Raw genomic sequence first — 20,150 nt, forward strand, 5'->3', positions numbered from 1 at the left:
GAATGTTGCCACGGGCTTGAAGGGTTTTTTTTTCCCCCTATTCTGTATTTTTATAATTTCCTCGCAGATTATTTGAGGGCAGGGACTGTCAGTTTTATTTTCAAATTATCTGTACCTAATATGGAATATGGTACATACTGGAGGCCAAGTAAATGTCGAAAAAACAAGATATACCTGGATAATGAAGTGGAACAAAGAAACAAAACTTTAAGTATGCAATTTAAAAGTTCTACAACCTTCTAGGAAAAAAAAAGACTTAAAACCTGGGCCTAGAGGGGTTGTTTTTTGAATTATAATAGTGAAAGAAAATAATTCTTTAAAAAGATGCAATTAATCAACACAGCAAAAGAAAAAGCTGATCTCAAGGACCTCTTCTGTAGCACAAAATAGGAAGCAGCAGAGTGTAGGAGTTAGGAACACTGTCTTTGGAACCCTTCATTTAACAAATGTTTGTGAAACACCTGTAACGGGCAAAACCCTGGCTTAGGTAGTAGAGAAACAGTGACACACAGGGTACTGTTCCTAGGGACATTTCATTTTAATGTAGAAAAATCTTAAGCAATAAATAAGGTAACTTGAGGTAGTGATGATTTTTATGTAGAAGATTAAATGAATACAGAGATGAGAGGGCAATTGAAAGCAGAGCTTTAGACAGAGTGGTCATGGAGGACTCATTTGATGACCCTGTATTATCTTTTTGACTGTAAATGTTTTTTAAAGGTAAATTCTTTAAAATAAACTTCTCCAGTACAATTCCAAATAGCAGAATACAATTATAAAGTATGTGAAAAGAAGATAGCATTTTTATCCAGAAATAAACTGCAAATTAAAAATAACTCACTAAATACACTGTAAATCAACTATACTTCAACAAAAAATAATTAAACAAAAATAACTCATTATCTTTATAATTATTCACTCCCATATGAAGTTTCCAAAAAAACCCCCACAACTGTTTATCCTTAGTATCTTACCTATAGAATGAAGCTTTAAGTCTGAAGTAAATCAGTATCTTAAGAATCTCATGAATTGAAAATATGGCTAAACAGTTTAAATAATATAAAATGGTACAAAATTATTTACCTGACACCCACAAGAATACACAATCAAAGACACATTTTGACAAAAGTGCATATAGCTTCTGCTACTAGTCAGGGTATGCACAACTAAAGAACGACACCATCTTGAAAAAACTCCATCATTACTTTAGATACCTTATCTTAAGAAAAAGAAAGGATAAAACAAGTAAGCAAATAACCAAGTACACAGAAAAGATGTAACAGAAAGAGAGGCCCCAGGTTCACTTGTGTATGCATCCCAGGCTCCTTAGATATTACAAAGTGTAAAATCAGATGTAAAACAGGTATCATGTGGAATAATGTACACAAAACCATCTTAAAAAATAGCTCACTCAATTTGAGTAAAACAATATAAGATATACTCTTCTCCTATTGTTCTTTCATTTGAGAATGAAACAACAACAACAAAAAACATGATTATTTCTAGTACAGATATTTATATAACATTTTATCCATAAATTTCAGACACTTACCACACATCAGCCATGGGGAAAAAAAGATACAGAACTAGATAAAAAGTTTAAGGCATCAAGAGTCCACTGACCTCAACCCATTGAACAGTTGCTTAGACTTATCCAGAAGGTAACAAAAATCTGTCACTGTTTTCCTCTCTCCCTGTGGGATGTCATCTTCAGCACCGCCAGAGGACATGATTTCTTTAAGAGCAAATTCAGTTCTGCAAGAAAACATGTGTCCATTTATTGAGCAGGCAAAAATAAAAGAGAAATAGACCTTATCTGTATTATCTGATAGCAGTTTTTTTAAAAGATAGAAACATCTTCTGATTACAATCAAACCATCCAAAAATTACAGGATGGTGCAGAACAGACAATCTCATCTTGTGTATGGGAATCAAAACTGGTACATCCATACTAAAAAGCAGTTTTTATAATATTGTTCCATCCAATAAACACTATTTGAATGCCTAACATGTTTCAGGCACTGCTTTACATGGTTAAGAATAAAAAAATCCTTTAACCTATTTATCTATTTGATCCATTCTGTAATTCATCCTGGAAAAAAATCCTATTAATACGAAAGGAAAACCCTTTGTTTACAACAGGTTTATTTCAGTATCATAATATTTAAAAGCTATTAAGAAACTAAAAAAAAAAAAAAAAAAGAGGGAAATGGCTAAGTACGTCACAGAACATGAATGACTACACTCTATATCCTATCACTAACTTACAATTATACTTAAGATGATAAGGCAATAATATATACATAGTTCATTATAAAAGGGATATAAAACCAGACACACACACATACTCTTACACATACATATATTTTAAAGCTATTTACTATTGAATCCAAGCTATCTTCCTGTGTAATCTATCATGTAGCCATTTTAAAAACAGCAAGTTGCTAGATCATATATATAGCATGAACCTATTTTAAAGAAAAAAAAATCATTTGTGTTCACACATAGAAATTCCTGGGACAACAAAGGGAAATTCGGTCCCAGTACAGAGTGAAAAAATAGACAGGGAAGACAAGGACCAGACACCAGAGATGGGAGTTAGGGTGTGGTACAGTTATTTTGGCAAATATTTTTCCCTCCAACAGGCTCAGACAACTGTGGCTGCAAGGCAGGAAAACTGTCAGCAAGCCCGGATCTGTCCAGGGGCTGCAGGGTAACATGTGGGTGGCAGTCGAGTCAGCTGGTGGAAAAGCAGTTTAGAACCTTGTGGATGTCACTGGGTGGTCCCTACATGTTCACAAGTTTCCTCTTCCCACCACCTCTTTCTACACTCCATGCACTGGGTGGTCTTAACAAAGGGAAACAGACCCGGAAAAGTGCAGCATCTGGGAAGGGATTCCACACTATAGTGCCCTGGGTAAGTCATCTCCCCCAAGCGACTCCCCTACCCTGGCTTCACTCTTTAAACCCAGAAGATGATGCACAAATGAGGCACAAACTGGACTTTCTCCACCCCTCCTCACAGAGTTCATGAGCTAAGGTGTCTATTATCCCCAGGACACAGGAGTTCACAAGAGAAAATCAGAAAATAAAAGTTCAAAATAAATTCAATAGGAAAAGCTATTAGATACAAAGCAAGAAGAAAATATCACAATGAAGCAAATAAAAATACTGTGTATGAAAAAATATAACCAAGGAAATAAACTTAAGAGATGGATAGATTGAAGAGCAGAAAGGATACAGCTGAACAAATTAATAAGCTAAAACAAGACATTTAAATTAATAAGCTAAGACACTACCATGTCTTCTACTCTGCTAGAAGACATCAGGAGAGGTAACATACACAAAATTAAATTAAAGAGATAAGGAATAGAGAAATGAAGGAATCAACATCCACATCACAGAATATATAGAAGAGAAAAAAGTATATGAAGGTGATGAAATACTTGCAGAGATAAACTTCTATAAACTTCCCAGAATTAGAGAAAATATACGACCTCAAACGAAAAGGACTTGAAGAAAGAAAGAAAGGAAAAAACCCACAGCCAGAAACATTAAAGTGAAACTTAAGAATCTAGAGAGGCCCTCTCTCATTCCCAGACGGTCCAGTCCTACAGCCTGAGGTAGGGCATAGGACAGCAGATGAGCGCGCAGAGGCTGGTCTGCTGGGCATCAGAGCAGAGACTGTGAGGAGACCACCCACATCCATCCAAGTGCCGGACTGCACGGGATGATGGAGCCTGGGAGCACTGAGGAGCGTTACCGCAAGGGGGGACTGGCCGGGGGAATGACAGCCCCGAGCAGGGTGAGGAGGGCCTCTCCACATGGAAGAGTTCAAAGGTGGAAAGACATTTGTCGTACACAGGGGATTCATCAAACAAGAAAATCTAGGGACTTCCCTGGCGGTCCAGAGGTTAACTATCTGAGTTGCAATGCAGAGGACAATGGTTCAATCCTTGGGAGAACTAAGGTCCCACAGGCTGTGAAGCAACTAAGCCCCATTGCTGCAACCAGAGAGCCCAGGGAAGCCATAACAAAAGATCCCACGTGATGCAACAAAGGTCCCTCGTGCTGCCACTGAGCTCCAACACAGCCAGATAAATAAAATTTACAAAGAAAAAAGAAAAGAAAATCTATCAGGGAAAAGGGGAACCCAGAGTTCTCTCTGTAAGACAAAGGAAACACAAACACGGGAAGGGAAAAGGTTACAACAAACACTGGGGATTGAAGCTGGAGGTACCAGTGAACTAACGGATTTTTAAAAGGAGAGACCTATTTCTGGTCTTTCCTTAATCACATCCTGTGTGTGGTTTGCATGTTTTCAGAGAGAGAGAAGGCCCTTCTAATGCATGACAGACTGGCTATACAGACTAGAGAATAATGAAAATGAACACACTACAACCACTTGCAATAATATAGATGGATCCAGCATAACGTTGAGTGAAAAGCAGCAAACCCAAAAGAACACATATCATACGACTCCAATACACAAGGCACAAAACAGATAAAACTAGAATTAAGGTACTGACACACTGATCGAGAGTGGTTACTTTTAGCAAGGAGGGAGGAAATAAGAGGGATGCTAAAGATATTTTATTTCTTAACCTGGAGTGAACACTGAAAATTCACGGAGCCATACATTTATTATGCATAAGAAAAGGAAGAAGGAGCACAAACACCTGACTCAGGTGGTTTCAAAAGTAAGTTTCATCAAATGCTTAAAAAATGTAACACTGAAGATACTTCCCTTCCAGCATTCATCTTAATAAAGCTAACACAATCTTGACACCAAGGGTTAATAGAAGAGCAATACAAAAGAGCAAAATTATAAGACAAAGTCCATATGATATAAACCAGTTTTCACTGTCTCCAATGTCTGTGATATTAAGAGACCATGGATAAGTGAAATTTTAATATAAAGTATTGAGCACAATTTCCCTGGTTTACTACAAAGTAGATGGCAAATTCAGACTTATGAATGAAATATATACATATCTATATCAATTATGGGAGAGAAAATCCATATGGTAATCTGTAAATAAGGGTAGTTCTATAAACATTTATGGAAGCATATGTATAAACATACCACATGGGTAACAATAAAAGCAGAAACAAAGAAAAGGACATATTTTGTTATGGGCTGAATTGTGCCACCAACCAAAGATATGTTGAAGTTCTCACCCCTTGTGCCTGTCAATGTGAACTTATTTGAAAACAGTGTGTTTGGAGATACAATGAAGATGTGAGTTAACATGAGGTCCTACTGGAACAGAGCGAGCCCTTTATCCAGTATGGCTGGTGTTTTTATAAGCTGAGGAAAAGAGATGCAGAGGTAGACACTCACAGAGAGGAGAATGCCATGCAGAGTCACAGACAGAGGGAAGAGAGCCAAATGAAGAAAGAGACACAGACTGGAATTACACAGCTATTAATACAAACTGAAGAACTGATGCTTCTGAACTGAGGTGTTGGAGAAGACTCTTGAGAGTCCCTTGGACTGCAAGGAGATCAAACCAGTCAATTCTAAAAGAACTCAGTCCTCAATATTCATTGGAAGGGCTGATGCTGAAGCTGAAACTCCAATACTTTGGCCACCTAACGCGAAGAACTGACTCATCTGAAAAGACCCTGATGCTGGGAAAGATTGAAGGCGGGAGGAGAAGAGGGCAACAGAGGATGAGACGGTTGGATGGCATCACTGACTCGATGTACTCAAGTTTGAGCAGGCTCCCCAAGTTGGTGATGGACAGGGAAGCCTGGCGTGCTGCAGTCCGCGGGGTCGCAGAGTCGGACACGACTGAGTGACTGAACTGACTGAATACAAGCCAGGGATTCACCAGAAGTGAGGCAGGAGGCATGGTACAGATTCTCCCTCTGAGCTTCTACAAAGGAACCTATTTTGCCAATACCCTGATTTTGGACTGATGGCCTCCTGCGGTGTGAGGGCACAAGTGCCTCTTGTTTTAAGCCACGTGGTCTGGAGGTAGTTTGTTACAGCAGTCCTGGGACACCAATCCCTACACAGCACAGTCCTAACATATGACCACATGGGCACAGGAGCAAAACAGCCAGATGCTCAAAGACCTAAGTACAGAGCATCTGGCAAATTAGGGACCTGCTTTGTTTAAAATTTCTTTTTATAGGAAGTCTTAACAAAGCTACATGAGAAACTGCTACTCTGGATTTCACTCTAAGTAAATGGTGGGCAATACAAAAGCATGAAGGAAATGCAGAGAGAAAATGACAGGAATATATTATAACAGGAAGCAACAGCAGTGGAAGGGCCCCAGGCTCAGACAAAAGAGGCATTCCTGTTCCAAACACTTCCTAGTTTTGTGATTGTAAACACACAAGTAACTTTAGCTAACACTTTGAGTTGCAGGTTTTTAATCCATAAAAACAAGCAATTTACACTTGTTCTGCCTATCTCAGATAGCTGTTGTGAAAGACAGGTGTGAAAGAAGTCTGAAAACACTATATAAAGTATAACATCACCATCATTATTATTCTGCAGCTTAGTGATGTTTCAAAAAGATAGGAAATGGCCCTGTGATTAGACTTAAAAGGGACACAGGCCCAAAGGAGAATGGAAGGACACAGGAAGTGAAACCAAAATAAAATAAAAAGATTCATTCTGACAAAGTAGAGAAGATACTTATAGAAATTACCTGGTAGGAAAGAGATCATTTTCTTATGCATTCAGATTTTTTAAGAAGGTAAAAGAGAGGAAATGGCTATATAATTAAGCATCAGTATTTTTCTGATGTTTGAGAAAACAAACGCACATATGTTTTCTCGGCTATAAAAATGGAATATTAATAACTGCTTCCTCATAAAGCTGTTGGACAATAAAATGAACTAATGGATATGACTGCCCTGTGAATTATAATGTACTTTAAAATTGTTACTTGTAAAATTGTTACAAATCCACTCAAAACAGAGTATAAATTGAAAAATACCAAGTACAAATAAATGTTGAATACATTTATGTGGGGGCGAGGATGATGGTTTTGCTATATTCAATGAAAAAGGAACAAGAAGCTTGGTGCAGACTGCATCCCTAAATATAATAGGAATCAGGGGTGCAAAGCACCTTCATCTATCAAAAAGAGCAGAAAAATATCCTAAATTATATACAAATTACTTTCTGAGAACTATTTTTTCTGACTTATTCCAACATGTGATTGCAGTTATGTTCTAAGCTATAATAACAACTATAAGAGAAATGCCCAGGTACCAAGCTTCTCATGGTTCAGTAAAGATAGAAATTGGATGAACTGAGGGCAAAGAGGTTAAGAAAAAAAGCCAAAGGAGTGAGGGCATGGAACAGTGGTGATACACTTACACAGAACCGGAAGACAATTTCTAAGATATTGTCCAGGAGGCTATAAAGATATCATTTTGCCTACCAAATGCAAAGAAACAGAAGTGTTTACCTAATACGTACACATACGAAAATTCCAGTACTTATTTAACTGGGACACAGCACACAGCCTAACAAAAAGGAAAGGAATTCAGTAGCTCAGGCGACCGTCTAAAAAGAACAATGATCAACAAGATACATGCAAAAAATTATTTGTGAAGCTAATGGGGCAAGAAACACAAAACTATACAAAATGAAAGAAACAAATATTTGTACCCTGGAGAATGATGTCAGGAAATACAACTTGAAGCAGCCTGAAGCTAATAAATCATAAAAAGTGTCTTGGGTGGAAAACCCACAGAGGCAGCAGTCAGATACAACGTAGCTTGATGTAAAGGGTCATTTATTCACAACACAAAAACTCAAGAGGGACAAGACATTCAGGCAAGAGTCTCACTCACTGATGAAGGTACTACTCCTAACCAGGGTCCTACTCCTATTCAATAGGTAAAGAAGTGCAGGCCACACAGACTTTTCCTTCTTAATCACAAAGCTGGCAGGAGTCAAAGGTCATGGAGGTAGGAAGCTAAAATGGGTACTACAGAAATCATGAGGCAACCCAAAACCCAACATCTCAGCATATTCTGAGAGAAGACTGTTAGACAAGCAAATGTTAGTCATGTCTACCTGATCTGTATTGTAATTTGAAGAATTTTTTAAAAACATCAAAAGATACTGGTGATTTATACTGTAACAATTTTGCTTTCCTAAACTGCATGTTTTACCTGCAATAAGGTGGAAACAGAAGAAAGAAAATAATAAACTTTTCAACAAAAGAGGAAGTTATTGTTTCTTTCAGCAATAATTGGAGATATATATACAAAATAAATACGTTACAACTTTACTGAGTTATGACTTTGGTTATCTGATCATCACATCAAAGAATGAGTGTAATTCCTAGATTTTTGAAAAGGGAAAAAGTAGAAGCAGGGACATTTTATTTTCTTGGGCTCCAAAATCACTGTGGACAGTGACTGCAACCATGATATTAAAAGACGCTTGCTCCTTGGAAAGAAAGCTATGACAAGCTTAGACAGTGTATTAAAAGTGGAGACATTACTAACAAAAGTCGCTCAGGCAGCCATCTAGAAAGAACAACTATCAACAAGTGGCTGAGAAGAACTTGAGGAAAACACAATGGAGAGTGTGATGGTGGGGGGGATACTTTAGTTGGAGTAGGTGAGATGACCTCTGAGGAGGTAACACGAGAAGGGAGACTCAGATAAAGTGACAGCATGCACCAAGTGAGGATCAGGGAGGTTCAGGTCCCGGGGGAGGGAGCAGCAAAGGTGCTGAGGCAGGAATGTACTGGGGGACTCAGGAACAGCAAGAGGGCCTGTCTGTGCACCACACACACACACACACACACAGGAACAGCAAGAGGGCCTGTCTGTGCACCACACACACACACACACACACACACAGGAACAGCAAGAGGGCCTGTCTGTGCACCACACACACACACACACACAGTCAGGAACAGCAAGAGGGCCTGTCTGTGCAACACACACACACACACACACACACACACTCTCAGGAACAGCAAGAGGGCCTGTCTGTGCCAACACAACACACAACACACACACACACAGTCAGGAACAGCAAGAGGGCCTGTCTGTGCAGGCACATAGCACCACACATCACACACATCACTACACACACATACACAGTCAGGAACACAGCAGAGGGCCTGTCTGTGCAACACCAGCACAAAATGAACAGCACACACGAGCAGTAAGGAACAGAGCAGAGGGCCTGGTCCTGTGCAACACACACAACACACACACACTCAGAACAGCAGAGGGCCTGTCTGTGCTATCCACACAGCAAAGACACACACCACACACACAACACACCCAGTCAGGAACATCAAGAAGGCCTGTCTGTGCAACGACTCAACCCTTAGCACACACACACACACAAGGTAGGAACATGCAAGAGGGCCTGTCTGTGCACCACACACACAAGCACACACACAACAGAGGAACAGCAACTACAAGGGAGAGGGCCTGTCTGTGCACCACAAGACACACACACACACCACACAGTTCAGGACAGCAAGAGGGCCTGTCTGGTGCACCCGACAAAAGCACACACACACGCACACACAGTCAGGAAAGAACAGCAAGAGGGCCTGTCTGTGCAACACACACACACACACACACACACACTCAGGAACAGCAAGAGGGCCTGTCTGTGCAACACACACACACACGCACACACAGTCAGGAACAGCAAGAGGGCCTGTCTGTGCAACACACACACACACACACACACACACTCAGGAACAGCAAGAGGGCCTGTCTGTGCACCACACACACACACACATACACACTCAGGAACAGCAAGAGGGCCTGTCTGTGCACCACACACACACACACACACACACACACACTCAGGAACAGCAAGAGGGCCTGTCTGTGCAACACACACACACACACAGAGTCAGGAACAGCAAGAGGGCCTGTCTGTGCAACACACACACACACACATACACACACTCAGGAACAGCAAGAGGGCCTGTCTGTGCAACACACACACACACACACACACACACCAAACCAGTTCCTCATCACTTTGTTAGTCGCTCAGTCGTGTTTGACTCTTTGAGACCCCAAGGACTGTAGCCCACCAGGCTCAACACACACACACACACACCAAACCAGCTCCTCATCCCTTTGTCTGCGTTAGTCACTCAGTGGTGTCTGACTCTTTGAGACCCCATGGACTGTAGCCCACCAGGTCTTGTGTCCGTGGGATTCCCCAAGCAAGAACACTGGAGTGGTTTGCCACGCCCCCCACCAGGGGATCTTTCCGACCCAGGAACTGAACGCAGGTCTCCTGCATTATAGGCAGGTTCTTTACCATCTGAGCCACCAGGGAAGCCCCAGCTCCTCATAGATAAATGTAAACAGGATTCATGGCTGCTGCTTTTCAATCACTACATAAAAGCAGCAGAGCAGAGACTGAAATCCAGATACTCATTTCCCAAGTCCAGCATCCGGTGGGCATTGAACCCGCCCACTGCAGGTGCAAGTATGCATTTTTCTGACTGACCCATCTACCCAGAAAGACAACTGTAAGAGAAATGCCCAGGTACCAAATTTCTCAGGCCCTTCTTCCAGACTAATGACAAACCGAGACAGCATATTTAAAGAGAGACTGCTTTCTTCTTTCTTTTTGGCATGCCACATGGCTTGTGGCATCTTAGTTTCCTGCTAGGGGTCAAACCCGGGCCCCAGCAGTGAAAGCACACCCAAATCCTAACCACTGGACCACCAGGCAATTCCCAAGACTGCCTTTTTCTAATCTGCACATAGGTTCCAAGGAAGCCCCTGAAGCTCCTCCTATAGGACTTTCATTTCAGTATAATTTATTGGATCTACAATCATCAAAGTAGTGTTAATATGCCTGTCAACTGAAAAATGGAAATAGACTATGTTGAACTAGATTCTATAATGACATTCATTAACAAAGAGTTATAATGTGAGATAATCACAACTTTCGTTGTTCTTCATTTTGATAAAAATTTTAATCTAGTAAGTTAAAATGAGGCTGGGTGATAGATATACTGGATCTGGACTCTGAAGACACAAATACAAGTCTCAATTGTGTCATTTTCCCCAAAGTCATGCAGCTGACAATTTAACCTAACTTCAGTTTCCTCACTTGTAAAGTAAGGATAATGAATATTGCCCTATCTCGCCACTGTGAGAAATTCTATTCAAATAGAAATATTTTTCTTATTAAGACATCAAGTAAAAAAAAAAGCAAATACAATTATATTAAAATAAAAAGACTGGTTTTATTCAAGAAAAAAAATCTTGTATACATCAATAGACAGTAAACTAAAAAGGTTTTTTTAAAAAAAATCAAATAACACCAGGCTTCCATATTTTTAAGAAAATCAAATTCTTTGCTGCTGAGGTGCTCCATCTGTTCCTGCTGCTTCCAACCCACCTAGAGGGTCTATGTGCCATGATGATGATAGTGACGTCATAAAAACAGAGCAACACCGCTGACTGAGGGTTTCCGTGAGAGGATCAAGTGTCAAACTGATCCGAGTCCTCTCATTTGGGCTGATCAAATCTTATTCTTCTACAGCCCTCTACTCTTGCCAAATTTCAGGTCTGGATGCAGCAATTTTTTTTTTTAAAGCCAATTTAGAAGTCATTAGACTGACTTACGTGTCTCCATCTTCTCAAAATGTTCCTGATTAAAACTGTCAGAAAGTTTTTTTCTTTGAACTCTAAATTACTCTCATATTATAGCTCAGCTGCCATATACCAGTTATTCATCTACACATACTAAATTGTAAGGGACTTGAAAGCAGTTGCTGTCTGAAATCTCTTTCCTCAAAGCACCTTGTGCAAGGGCTTTGAATATTGTTCCCACACAACTTCAGAAAATGAACTGATCAAAGGCAGGTGTGTGTCATATGGCAGGCCCTGTTCTGGGTGCTGGAAGTATTGTGGGTGTGGTGTGGTGTGGTGTGGTGTGGGGTGTGTGTGTGTGTGTGTGTGTGTGTGTGTAAATTTAAGATACCCAAGATGACCAGAAGAAAGAAAGAAAAAGGTGACTGTTGCAGAGACTTAAGATTATCTGCAAGAGCTGGAGTTGTTCATCACATGAGCATCTAGGAATGCCAAAGAGTTGGCACCCAGAGAATGAAGGCAAATGTCCACGCTTCTGAGAAAAAGTTTATAATCAGATTGGTGTAGTGGTACAAGTATATTGCGAAGACAAGGAGATCCCTCAAATTCCCTAACACTTCACCAGACTTCTAATCTAAAGATATGCAGATTAACTATCAGGAGACTGACTTCTGATACATCAGCATGTGTTCTACAAAGATATATCTGGGTCCTGCATGGAGGCGACACAGCAGAATGGTTCAGGACACTGGTGCCGAACAGCCTGCGCTCAAATCCTGGCTCTGTCACTAAGTACGCAAACAGAGCTATATGACATTAGCCAAGTCATTCAACCTCTTTATGCCCCAACTTCTCCATACGTATAACATGGATGAAATAGGATCTGCCTCTTCAGGATTTCATGAAGATTAAAGTGGAATGCATGTAAGTAAAGTGTTCCAAAGAGAGCCAGGCACACATTAAATGCGTTTATCATAGGATGACCATTTAATTTACCATCTAAACTGGGACAACCTGCTGAATGAAAAGGGACGACATCAAGACTGCACAAAAACTTAGACTGCATCAGGCAAACCAGGACGTATGGTCATGCCATGAGTAAGTGTTAAAAGAAACCAGAGACTGTGGCCAGAGGAAGCAGAGCTCCGTGCTTTGCCTCTTTACATGGAGGTCGCCCACAGACACAGATATCCAAGATACCTGAATTTGAGTTACCTACAGTCAACATGCACATTATTGTTTAGCTGCTAAGTCATGTCCAACTCTTTTGTGACCCGATAGGCTGTAGACCTCCATGCTCCTCTGTCCATGGGGTGTCCCAGGCAAGAATACTGGAGTGGGTTGCCACTTCCTTCTCCTGGGGATCTTCCCATTCAGGGATCAAACCCACATTTCCTGCATTGGCAGGTGGATTCTTTACCACTGAGTTACCTCCCTGCTTCACCTCCTTGCATGGAAGCCGCCCACAGTTGCAGATACCAAAGGTGAATAACTGAATCAGAGTCACCTATAGTCAACATGCACATATGTTGAAGCTAAATGAGCATACTTAGTTTTTCATTGTAAATGGTTTCAACGGTAATACATCAATCAATATCGACACAACCCCTCAAGATGAATAACAAGCATCCAACAAATACTGAGGACATGGTAATGGCAACAAGCAGAAAGGTTACCTTGCTTGTTAGGTAAGGTAAGTTGTAAGGTAAGACTTGCTCCTAGCCCTCAAGAAGCTAACCACCAGTTAAATGATCCCTGCAGGTAGCTTCCTCCACTCGTCCCCAGAGGCCACCGCTATAGCAAACACACCAAGGCGGGAAGCAATCTCAGAGAAATACTGAAAAAGATGAAAAGACGACTTGAAAAATGAACACAGCAAAAGAGAGAAATAAAGTATTTCGTTATTTTACATGGCGTTGCCAAATAGTTTAAGACATTCTTCAAAGAAAAACAAAATTCACAAAAAACTGTTTGTGGCAGATAGCTTATGTTTTGGCCTACGCAGCACCCACTTCTCTTTCTTTGAAGAATTACTGCTCTTCCATTACATGTGATCTCATTAGAAACAAAAAAACCCAATTTGGAAGAAAACATAATTCAAGAGAGAAAGAAGGAGAGAAAATGAATCAGGGAAATTAACTGTGTGTGATAATGTCTAATGTCTCAAAAAAAAAAAGTTCTCATGTTTTAGAGACAGGTACTGAAACACTCACAGATGAAATGATGTGCTGTCTGGGATGTGCTTCAAAATATTCAGGGTCAGGGGAGTGGGTGTGGATATAGATGAAGTAAGACTGGCTATGAATTCATCACTGTTGAAGCTAAGTGATAAGTATACTGCAGTTAATTATTCTATTCCATTTAATTTTCTCTAGATTTAAAATTTTTCAACAGAAAAATATTTAGTTCATACACAGTATGGCCTTAATTTTATAAAAGCACTTCTCTTCTTCTGTATATATGCATGGAAAGATATCTGGGCTAATGTTTACCTCGTGTCAATGATTCCTGCATGGTGAGATCTGGGACAGCTTCATCACTTCAACCTTGAATTTTCTACATTGTTTGAACTCAAAGTAGTAATTATGCATTACTTCCCCCCCAAATAATGGAGTGATATCGCTTAAATCGAAAGCCTAAAGTCAATTATGACAACAAATATGTTAACACTGGTTAAATTTGGTGTATGGATCATTATTTTCTATTTGCATTTTCTGTATTATTTTTAATGTAAACATTAATCAAGTACTTGTGAAGATTCTCTAACATAGGTTTCTCAACCTTGGCACTACTAACATCTGGGGCCAAATAATTCTTTGCTGCGGATGGCTTTCTTGTGCACTCTAGAGTGTTCAGCTGCATTCCTGGCCTGCACCCACTAGATACAGTAGCACCACTACCACCCTTCCTGTCGTGACAACTGCAAACACCTGTGGGCATTACCAAATGTGCTCTGGAAGGTAAAATCACCCCTAACTAAGAACCATTGCTCTGCATATAACAGCGGAAGCATTCTTGATTCTGCAAAACACAAATTCCCCAATCCTTAGGTATAGCCTGCATATCTAAAGATAATTTTCAACATTGTATCACTTGTTCTCTTATTCTAAATACTCTACCCGTAGTTCAGACTACCTCCAGTAGATAAACCAGTTTTGCTGCTGCACATTTAGTGATTCAATAAACATTATACTACTTTTGACACTTCTTTTATTTAGTTCCAAAGACTGAAACTAAAACCCTCAGGCTATATATAGTACTAAAATCTTCAAGAATATGGGGGGAAAGCATTAAAAGGTTACATAATCCAATCTTCTTAAAATTGACTTCCCAACCTTCGGTCAAACTAAACAGTCCCCAAACATGCCCCAAAGGAGAGTAACTCACACAAAGATGAGAGCTTAAAGAATAATACAACTATCATCTCGCTTCTTACTCCTGAAATGAGATCTGCAGACCAGAAACATCAGCGTCACAGCACAGCTCATCAGAAATGTAGAATCTCAGGCTCCCTCTCAGACCTACTAAATCAGAATTTGCATTTTAAAAAGCTCCCCAAGTGATATATACACACATTAAGTCTGAGAAGCAATGATCTAGATTTATACCAACGTTCTCAAAGCTGAAGCTTAGAAGGCTATATTCCTGTAATACAGAGAACAAGTTTCTATACTTAGGGAGATGAAAGAAGAACTGTATAATTACAGAACAGTGACAGGGTAAGCCCTTCCCGGCAGCGAGGTCTTTTCCAATGAGTTGGTTCTTCCTATCAGGAGGTCAGAGTATTGGAGCTTCAGCATAAGGCAAAAGCAGAAGGGGGCATCAGACAATGAGATGGTTAGATAACATCACTGACTCAATGGGCATGAATCTGAGCAAGTTCTGGGAGACAGTGGAGAAGAGAAGAGCTTGGTGGGCTGCAGTCCATGGGGTCAGATATAACTTAGCAACTGAACAACAGAAACACAGGGTAAAAGAAAAATGAATGGAATCCACCTCCATCACTCCCCTCAAAAAAAAAAAAAAACAAAAACCATCTGGATTCTTTACTACTGAGCCACCTGGGAAGCCTAATCTTATGAAACTAATCTCAAAGCCTTACTTTAAATCAAGCTGAGAAATCCAAATAGTCATCTATAATGGAAATCTTATATTAAGAAAGAAGAACTTTGTCCTTGAAAAGAGTAAAGCTCATCTGATTAACATAAAGCTACAGTTCCTAAACCTGGCTGACTATCCTGGAATATTTATTTTTTATTTTTATTTTTGGTTTTCTTTATGACTTTTACTTTTTTTCATTTATTTTTATTAGTTGGAGGCTAATTACTTTACAATATTGTAGTGGTTGGAATATTTATTTTCTTAAAAATAAAGATTTCTAGGACCAACTTCCAGATATCATGATTAAAGACAGCTGGGATTTCCTTTTTTAAAAAAATTGTTTGAGCTATTTCTGATGATTAGTTCCATTTAAAAATCACTGTCTTAAGAGGATTTTTAAAAAAGATACCATTTTCTTTCTCACTACATTTTTAAATAATGGGTATGCATTTGGCCTATTTTAATAACCGCTATATAAGAAAAGAACAAAGAAGGGGACTAATGAGTCCTGGGGAAAAAAGTTCAGATGAAAGTTACATTCAGTCAGTTGTGTCCGACTGCGACCCCATGAATCACAGCATGCCAGGCCTCTCTGTCCATCACCAACTCCCAGAGTTGACTCAAACTCATGTCCATCGAGTCAGAGATGCCATCCAGCCATCTCATCCTCTGTCGTCCCCTTCTCCTTCTGCCCCCAATCCCTCCCAGCATCAGGGTCTTTTCAAATGAGTCAACTCTTCGCATCAGGTGGCCAAAGTACTGGAGTTTCAGCTTCAGCATCAGTCCTTCCAATGAACACCCTGAACTGATCTCCTTTAGGATGGACTGGTTGGATCTCCTTCCAGTCGAAGGGACTCTCAAGAGTCTTCTCCAACAACACAGTTCAAAAGCATCAATTCTTCGGCACTCAGCTTTCTTCACAGTCCAACTCTCACATCCATACATGACCACTGGAAAAACCATAGCCTGACCAGACGGACCTTTGTTGGCAAAGTAATGTCTCTGCTTTTTAATATGCTGTCTAGGTTGGTCATAACTTTCCTTCCAAGGAGTAAGCATCTTTTAATTTCATGGCTGCAATCACCATCCGCAGTGATTTTGGAGCCCCAAAAAATAAAAATAAAGTCTGACACTGTTTCCCCATCTATTTGCCATGAAGTGATGGGACCAGATGCCATGATCTTAGTTTTCTGAACGTTGAGCTTTAAGCCAACTTTTTCACTCTCCTCTTTCACTTTCATCAAGAGCCTTTTCAGTTCCTCTTCACTTTCTGCCATAAGGGTGGTATCATCTGCATATCTGAGGTTATTGATATTTCTCCTGGCAATCTTGATTCCAGCTTGTGCTTCTTCAAGCCCAGCGTTTCTCATGATGTACTCTGCATGTAAGTTAAATAAGCAGGGTGACAATACAGAGCCTTGATGTACTCCTTTTCCTATTTGGAAAGTGAGATTAGGTGATGTCAATTCAACACACCTAGAAAAAAGGTTGGTGAGCTCGTCAGCAATTGTGTAGTGGTCTGGAAGAAAGGAATCATTTCTGAGTGTCCAGACATGAACTCACTTCTAGAATGACTACAGCTAGCAACCACCTTTAGCAACTCAGTTGCGTAGTGGAGCTTAAAGAATTTTTCTTAATGAATTAAGGATTTTATGAAATATCTACTAGATTTGTTACACTACTCTGTGCAAGACTGCATCAAAGCCTCTAGAAAGGTCTGGAATTTGAAAGAAAGGTCTGGAATTTCAAATTAAAAGAAGGAAGAGAAGTAGGAAAAGAGGAGCAGAAAAAGGGAGGAAAAAGAGGAAGAAAAGGAAGAATTTTTTCCCAAAAAAGAATTTCAATAGCAACCGAGTGGGCTACTTCATGAATCTGTCCATTTCTTTTTCTCTCTGTTGTCACTATCCTAATCTAAATCAATATCATTTATACTGCAGTCTCACTACTGGTTCTCCCCACTTCTACTACTGAACTCCTTACTGCCTTCTTGATCAGAGTCAGAGTAATCTTTTTAAAGTTCCTTGAGATAGAGCCAGACCCAGAAATCACTAAGTTCAGAAGTCATTCCTGCAACAGATGTACAGGCAGGGTTCAGAAGGGTTGCAGCAGCATCTGTTTTAGTCCATTTGGACTCCTATAAGAAAACATCAGACTGGATGCCTTATAAACAGCAGACATTTATTTCTCACGGGGCTGGAGGCTGGACGTCTGAGACAAGGGTGTCAGCATGGTTGGGTGAGGACTCTTTCCTGGGTGCACACTTCTCATGGTATCCTCACATGTGGAAAGGGGCTAAGGTATATCTCTGCTGCCTCTTTCACAAGGCACTAACCCGTGAGGTTGCACTCTCACAACGGAGGCACCTCCTGAAGTTGCCACCTACTAATACCACCTTTGGGGGTTAGGATTTGAATGTATGTGTTTTAGGGGAACACACTCAGATTGTTACAGTATCACTAAGCATACAGCTCTCTTCAGGTGGTATGACTTTGGCAGTAATTCCAGGCCTTTTGACAAGTCTCTTGTTCCTGCCTGTTTTCTGAACCCGATTCTCCAGTCTTTTCATCAAGTGCTATGAAGTACTTGACAATGTTCCAATAAATTCCTTTTCTGCATAAGCTGGCTGGAATTAGGACCTGTAATTCTCAACCAAGAAACCTTTTTGGAACAATGCCGCACCTTTTTCCTTTATAAAATGACCTGTCACTAAGTTTAGCCTTCCAAAAATGGGTATAATTAAAAAGCTGACATTCTAAATACCATGCATGTCACTAACCTCCTGAAAACAGCTTTCAAGATGAACAATTCCCATTATATTATGTGATTAAACACCTACTCTGAGATTGCATCTGGTCAGCTAACTATGGCTGAAGAAACAATCAAGCTGACTGGTCTCATTTTCAATTTATGACCTCAAACCGGGCACTCCACCACATTTCCCGAGTCCACTCACCATTTGCTTCTCTACAGCATTATGCCACACCTTCTCCTAGCTCCTCAACATCCAACAGCACATCCCCATCTTCACTTTGTAGCTGATGGCAACTGTTCTATATTTCACTGAAAAAAGAGGCAATCAGGAAAGTATGGTTCCACAGACTTTCAACCACATCTGCTCCAACCTACTTGCACCTGTAACCATACATGCTTCTCAGTCTTCCCTTCTATTACCTTGACTGAACTGTACTCATCTCTATTTATGCGTCAGCTCTCATATCCCCTGTTATTAGTTAAGGACATCAGCCCAGCAACCATTCTTTTTCTGCAGCATCACCAATCATCTCTTCTATACCACAAAACTGTTATCATTATCTCCCAACTTAAAAATTTTCACCCAAAGCAATCTAAAGAGAGAAGAACAAATTTGGAGCATCATGCACTCTAGTTTCAAACTACATTAAAAATCTATAGTAATTAAAACAGTATGGAATTTGGCATAAAAACAGACACATATGTCAAAAGAACAGAGCGCTCAGAAATAAACCCACACACATATGGCATATATATATATATATATATATATATATATATATATATATATATACACACACACACAAAGACACACACACTCCTTATGACAAAGCAGCCAAGAGTGAACAATGGGAAAAGAACAGTCTCTTTAACATACGGTGTTGAGAAAATTGAACAGCCATATGCAAAAGAATGAAACTTGACCACTACCTTACACCATACACAAAAAATCAACTCAAAATGGATTAGACTTGAACATAAGACCTGAAACCATAAAATTCCTAGAAGATAACATAGGCGGTAACTCCTTGACATAGGTCTTGGTGATGATTATTTGAATCTGACATGAAAAACAAAAGCAACAAAAACAAAATTAAACAAGTGGGACTACATCAAACTGAAAAGCTTCTGCACGGCAAAGGAAACCATCAAAAAAATGAAAAGGCAAATGGGGGAAAATATCTGCAAACCATGTATCTGCTAAGGGGCTAATATCCAAAATACAGACAGAATTCACACAACTCAACAGCAAAAAAAAAAAAGTGATTATAAAATGGGCAGAAAATCTGAACAGACTTTGTTCCAAGGAAGACCATGGCTAACAAGTATATGAAAAGATGCCCTCATCAGGGAAATACAAATCAGAACTACAATGAGATATCACTTATCATCTGTTAGAATGACTATCAAAAACACAAGAAATAACAAGTACTGATGAAGATATGGAGAAACAGGGACCCTTGTGTACTGTTCGTGGGAATATAAATAGGTGCAGATACTATGAAAAACAGTACAGATGTTCCCAAAAAATTAAAAAATAGAACTACCATATTATCTAGCAATTCCATATCTGAGTATTCATCCAAAAGAAATAAAAATACCAATTCAAAAAGGTATATGCACCCCTATGTTCACTGCAGCATTATTTACAATAGTCTAGATATGAAAGCAATGTAAGCATCTATCAATGGATGGATGGATAAAGAAACTGTGGTGTGTAT

At 39.8% G+C, this 20,150-nt stretch overlaps 1 protein-coding gene across 6 annotated transcripts in view; it reads right to left on the reverse strand.

The window, feature by feature from the left end:
• Positions 1–20,150, reverse strand: part of SCAI (suppressor of cancer cell invasion) — a 121,904-nt gene that overhangs the window by 61,740 nt on the left and 40,014 nt on the right. For all 6 annotated transcript variants that reach the window (XR_006269558.1, XR_006269557.1, XM_043469548.1 and 3 more), the window contains one exon: positions 1,624–1,755. Coding sequence is in view for 4 of the 6 variants with exons in the window: in XM_043469548.1 (XP_043325483.1) it covers positions 1,624–1,755 (132 nt within the window). In the remaining 2 variants the exon portion in view is untranslated. The remainder of the gene's footprint in view (positions 1–1,623; positions 1,756–20,150) is intronic.

The sequence above is a fragment of the Cervus canadensis genome, chromosome 5 (assembly GCF_019320065.1).
Source record: "Cervus canadensis isolate Bull #8, Minnesota chromosome 5, ASM1932006v1, whole genome shotgun sequence".
NCBI lineage: Eukaryota > Metazoa > Chordata > Mammalia > Artiodactyla > Cervidae > Cervus > Cervus canadensis.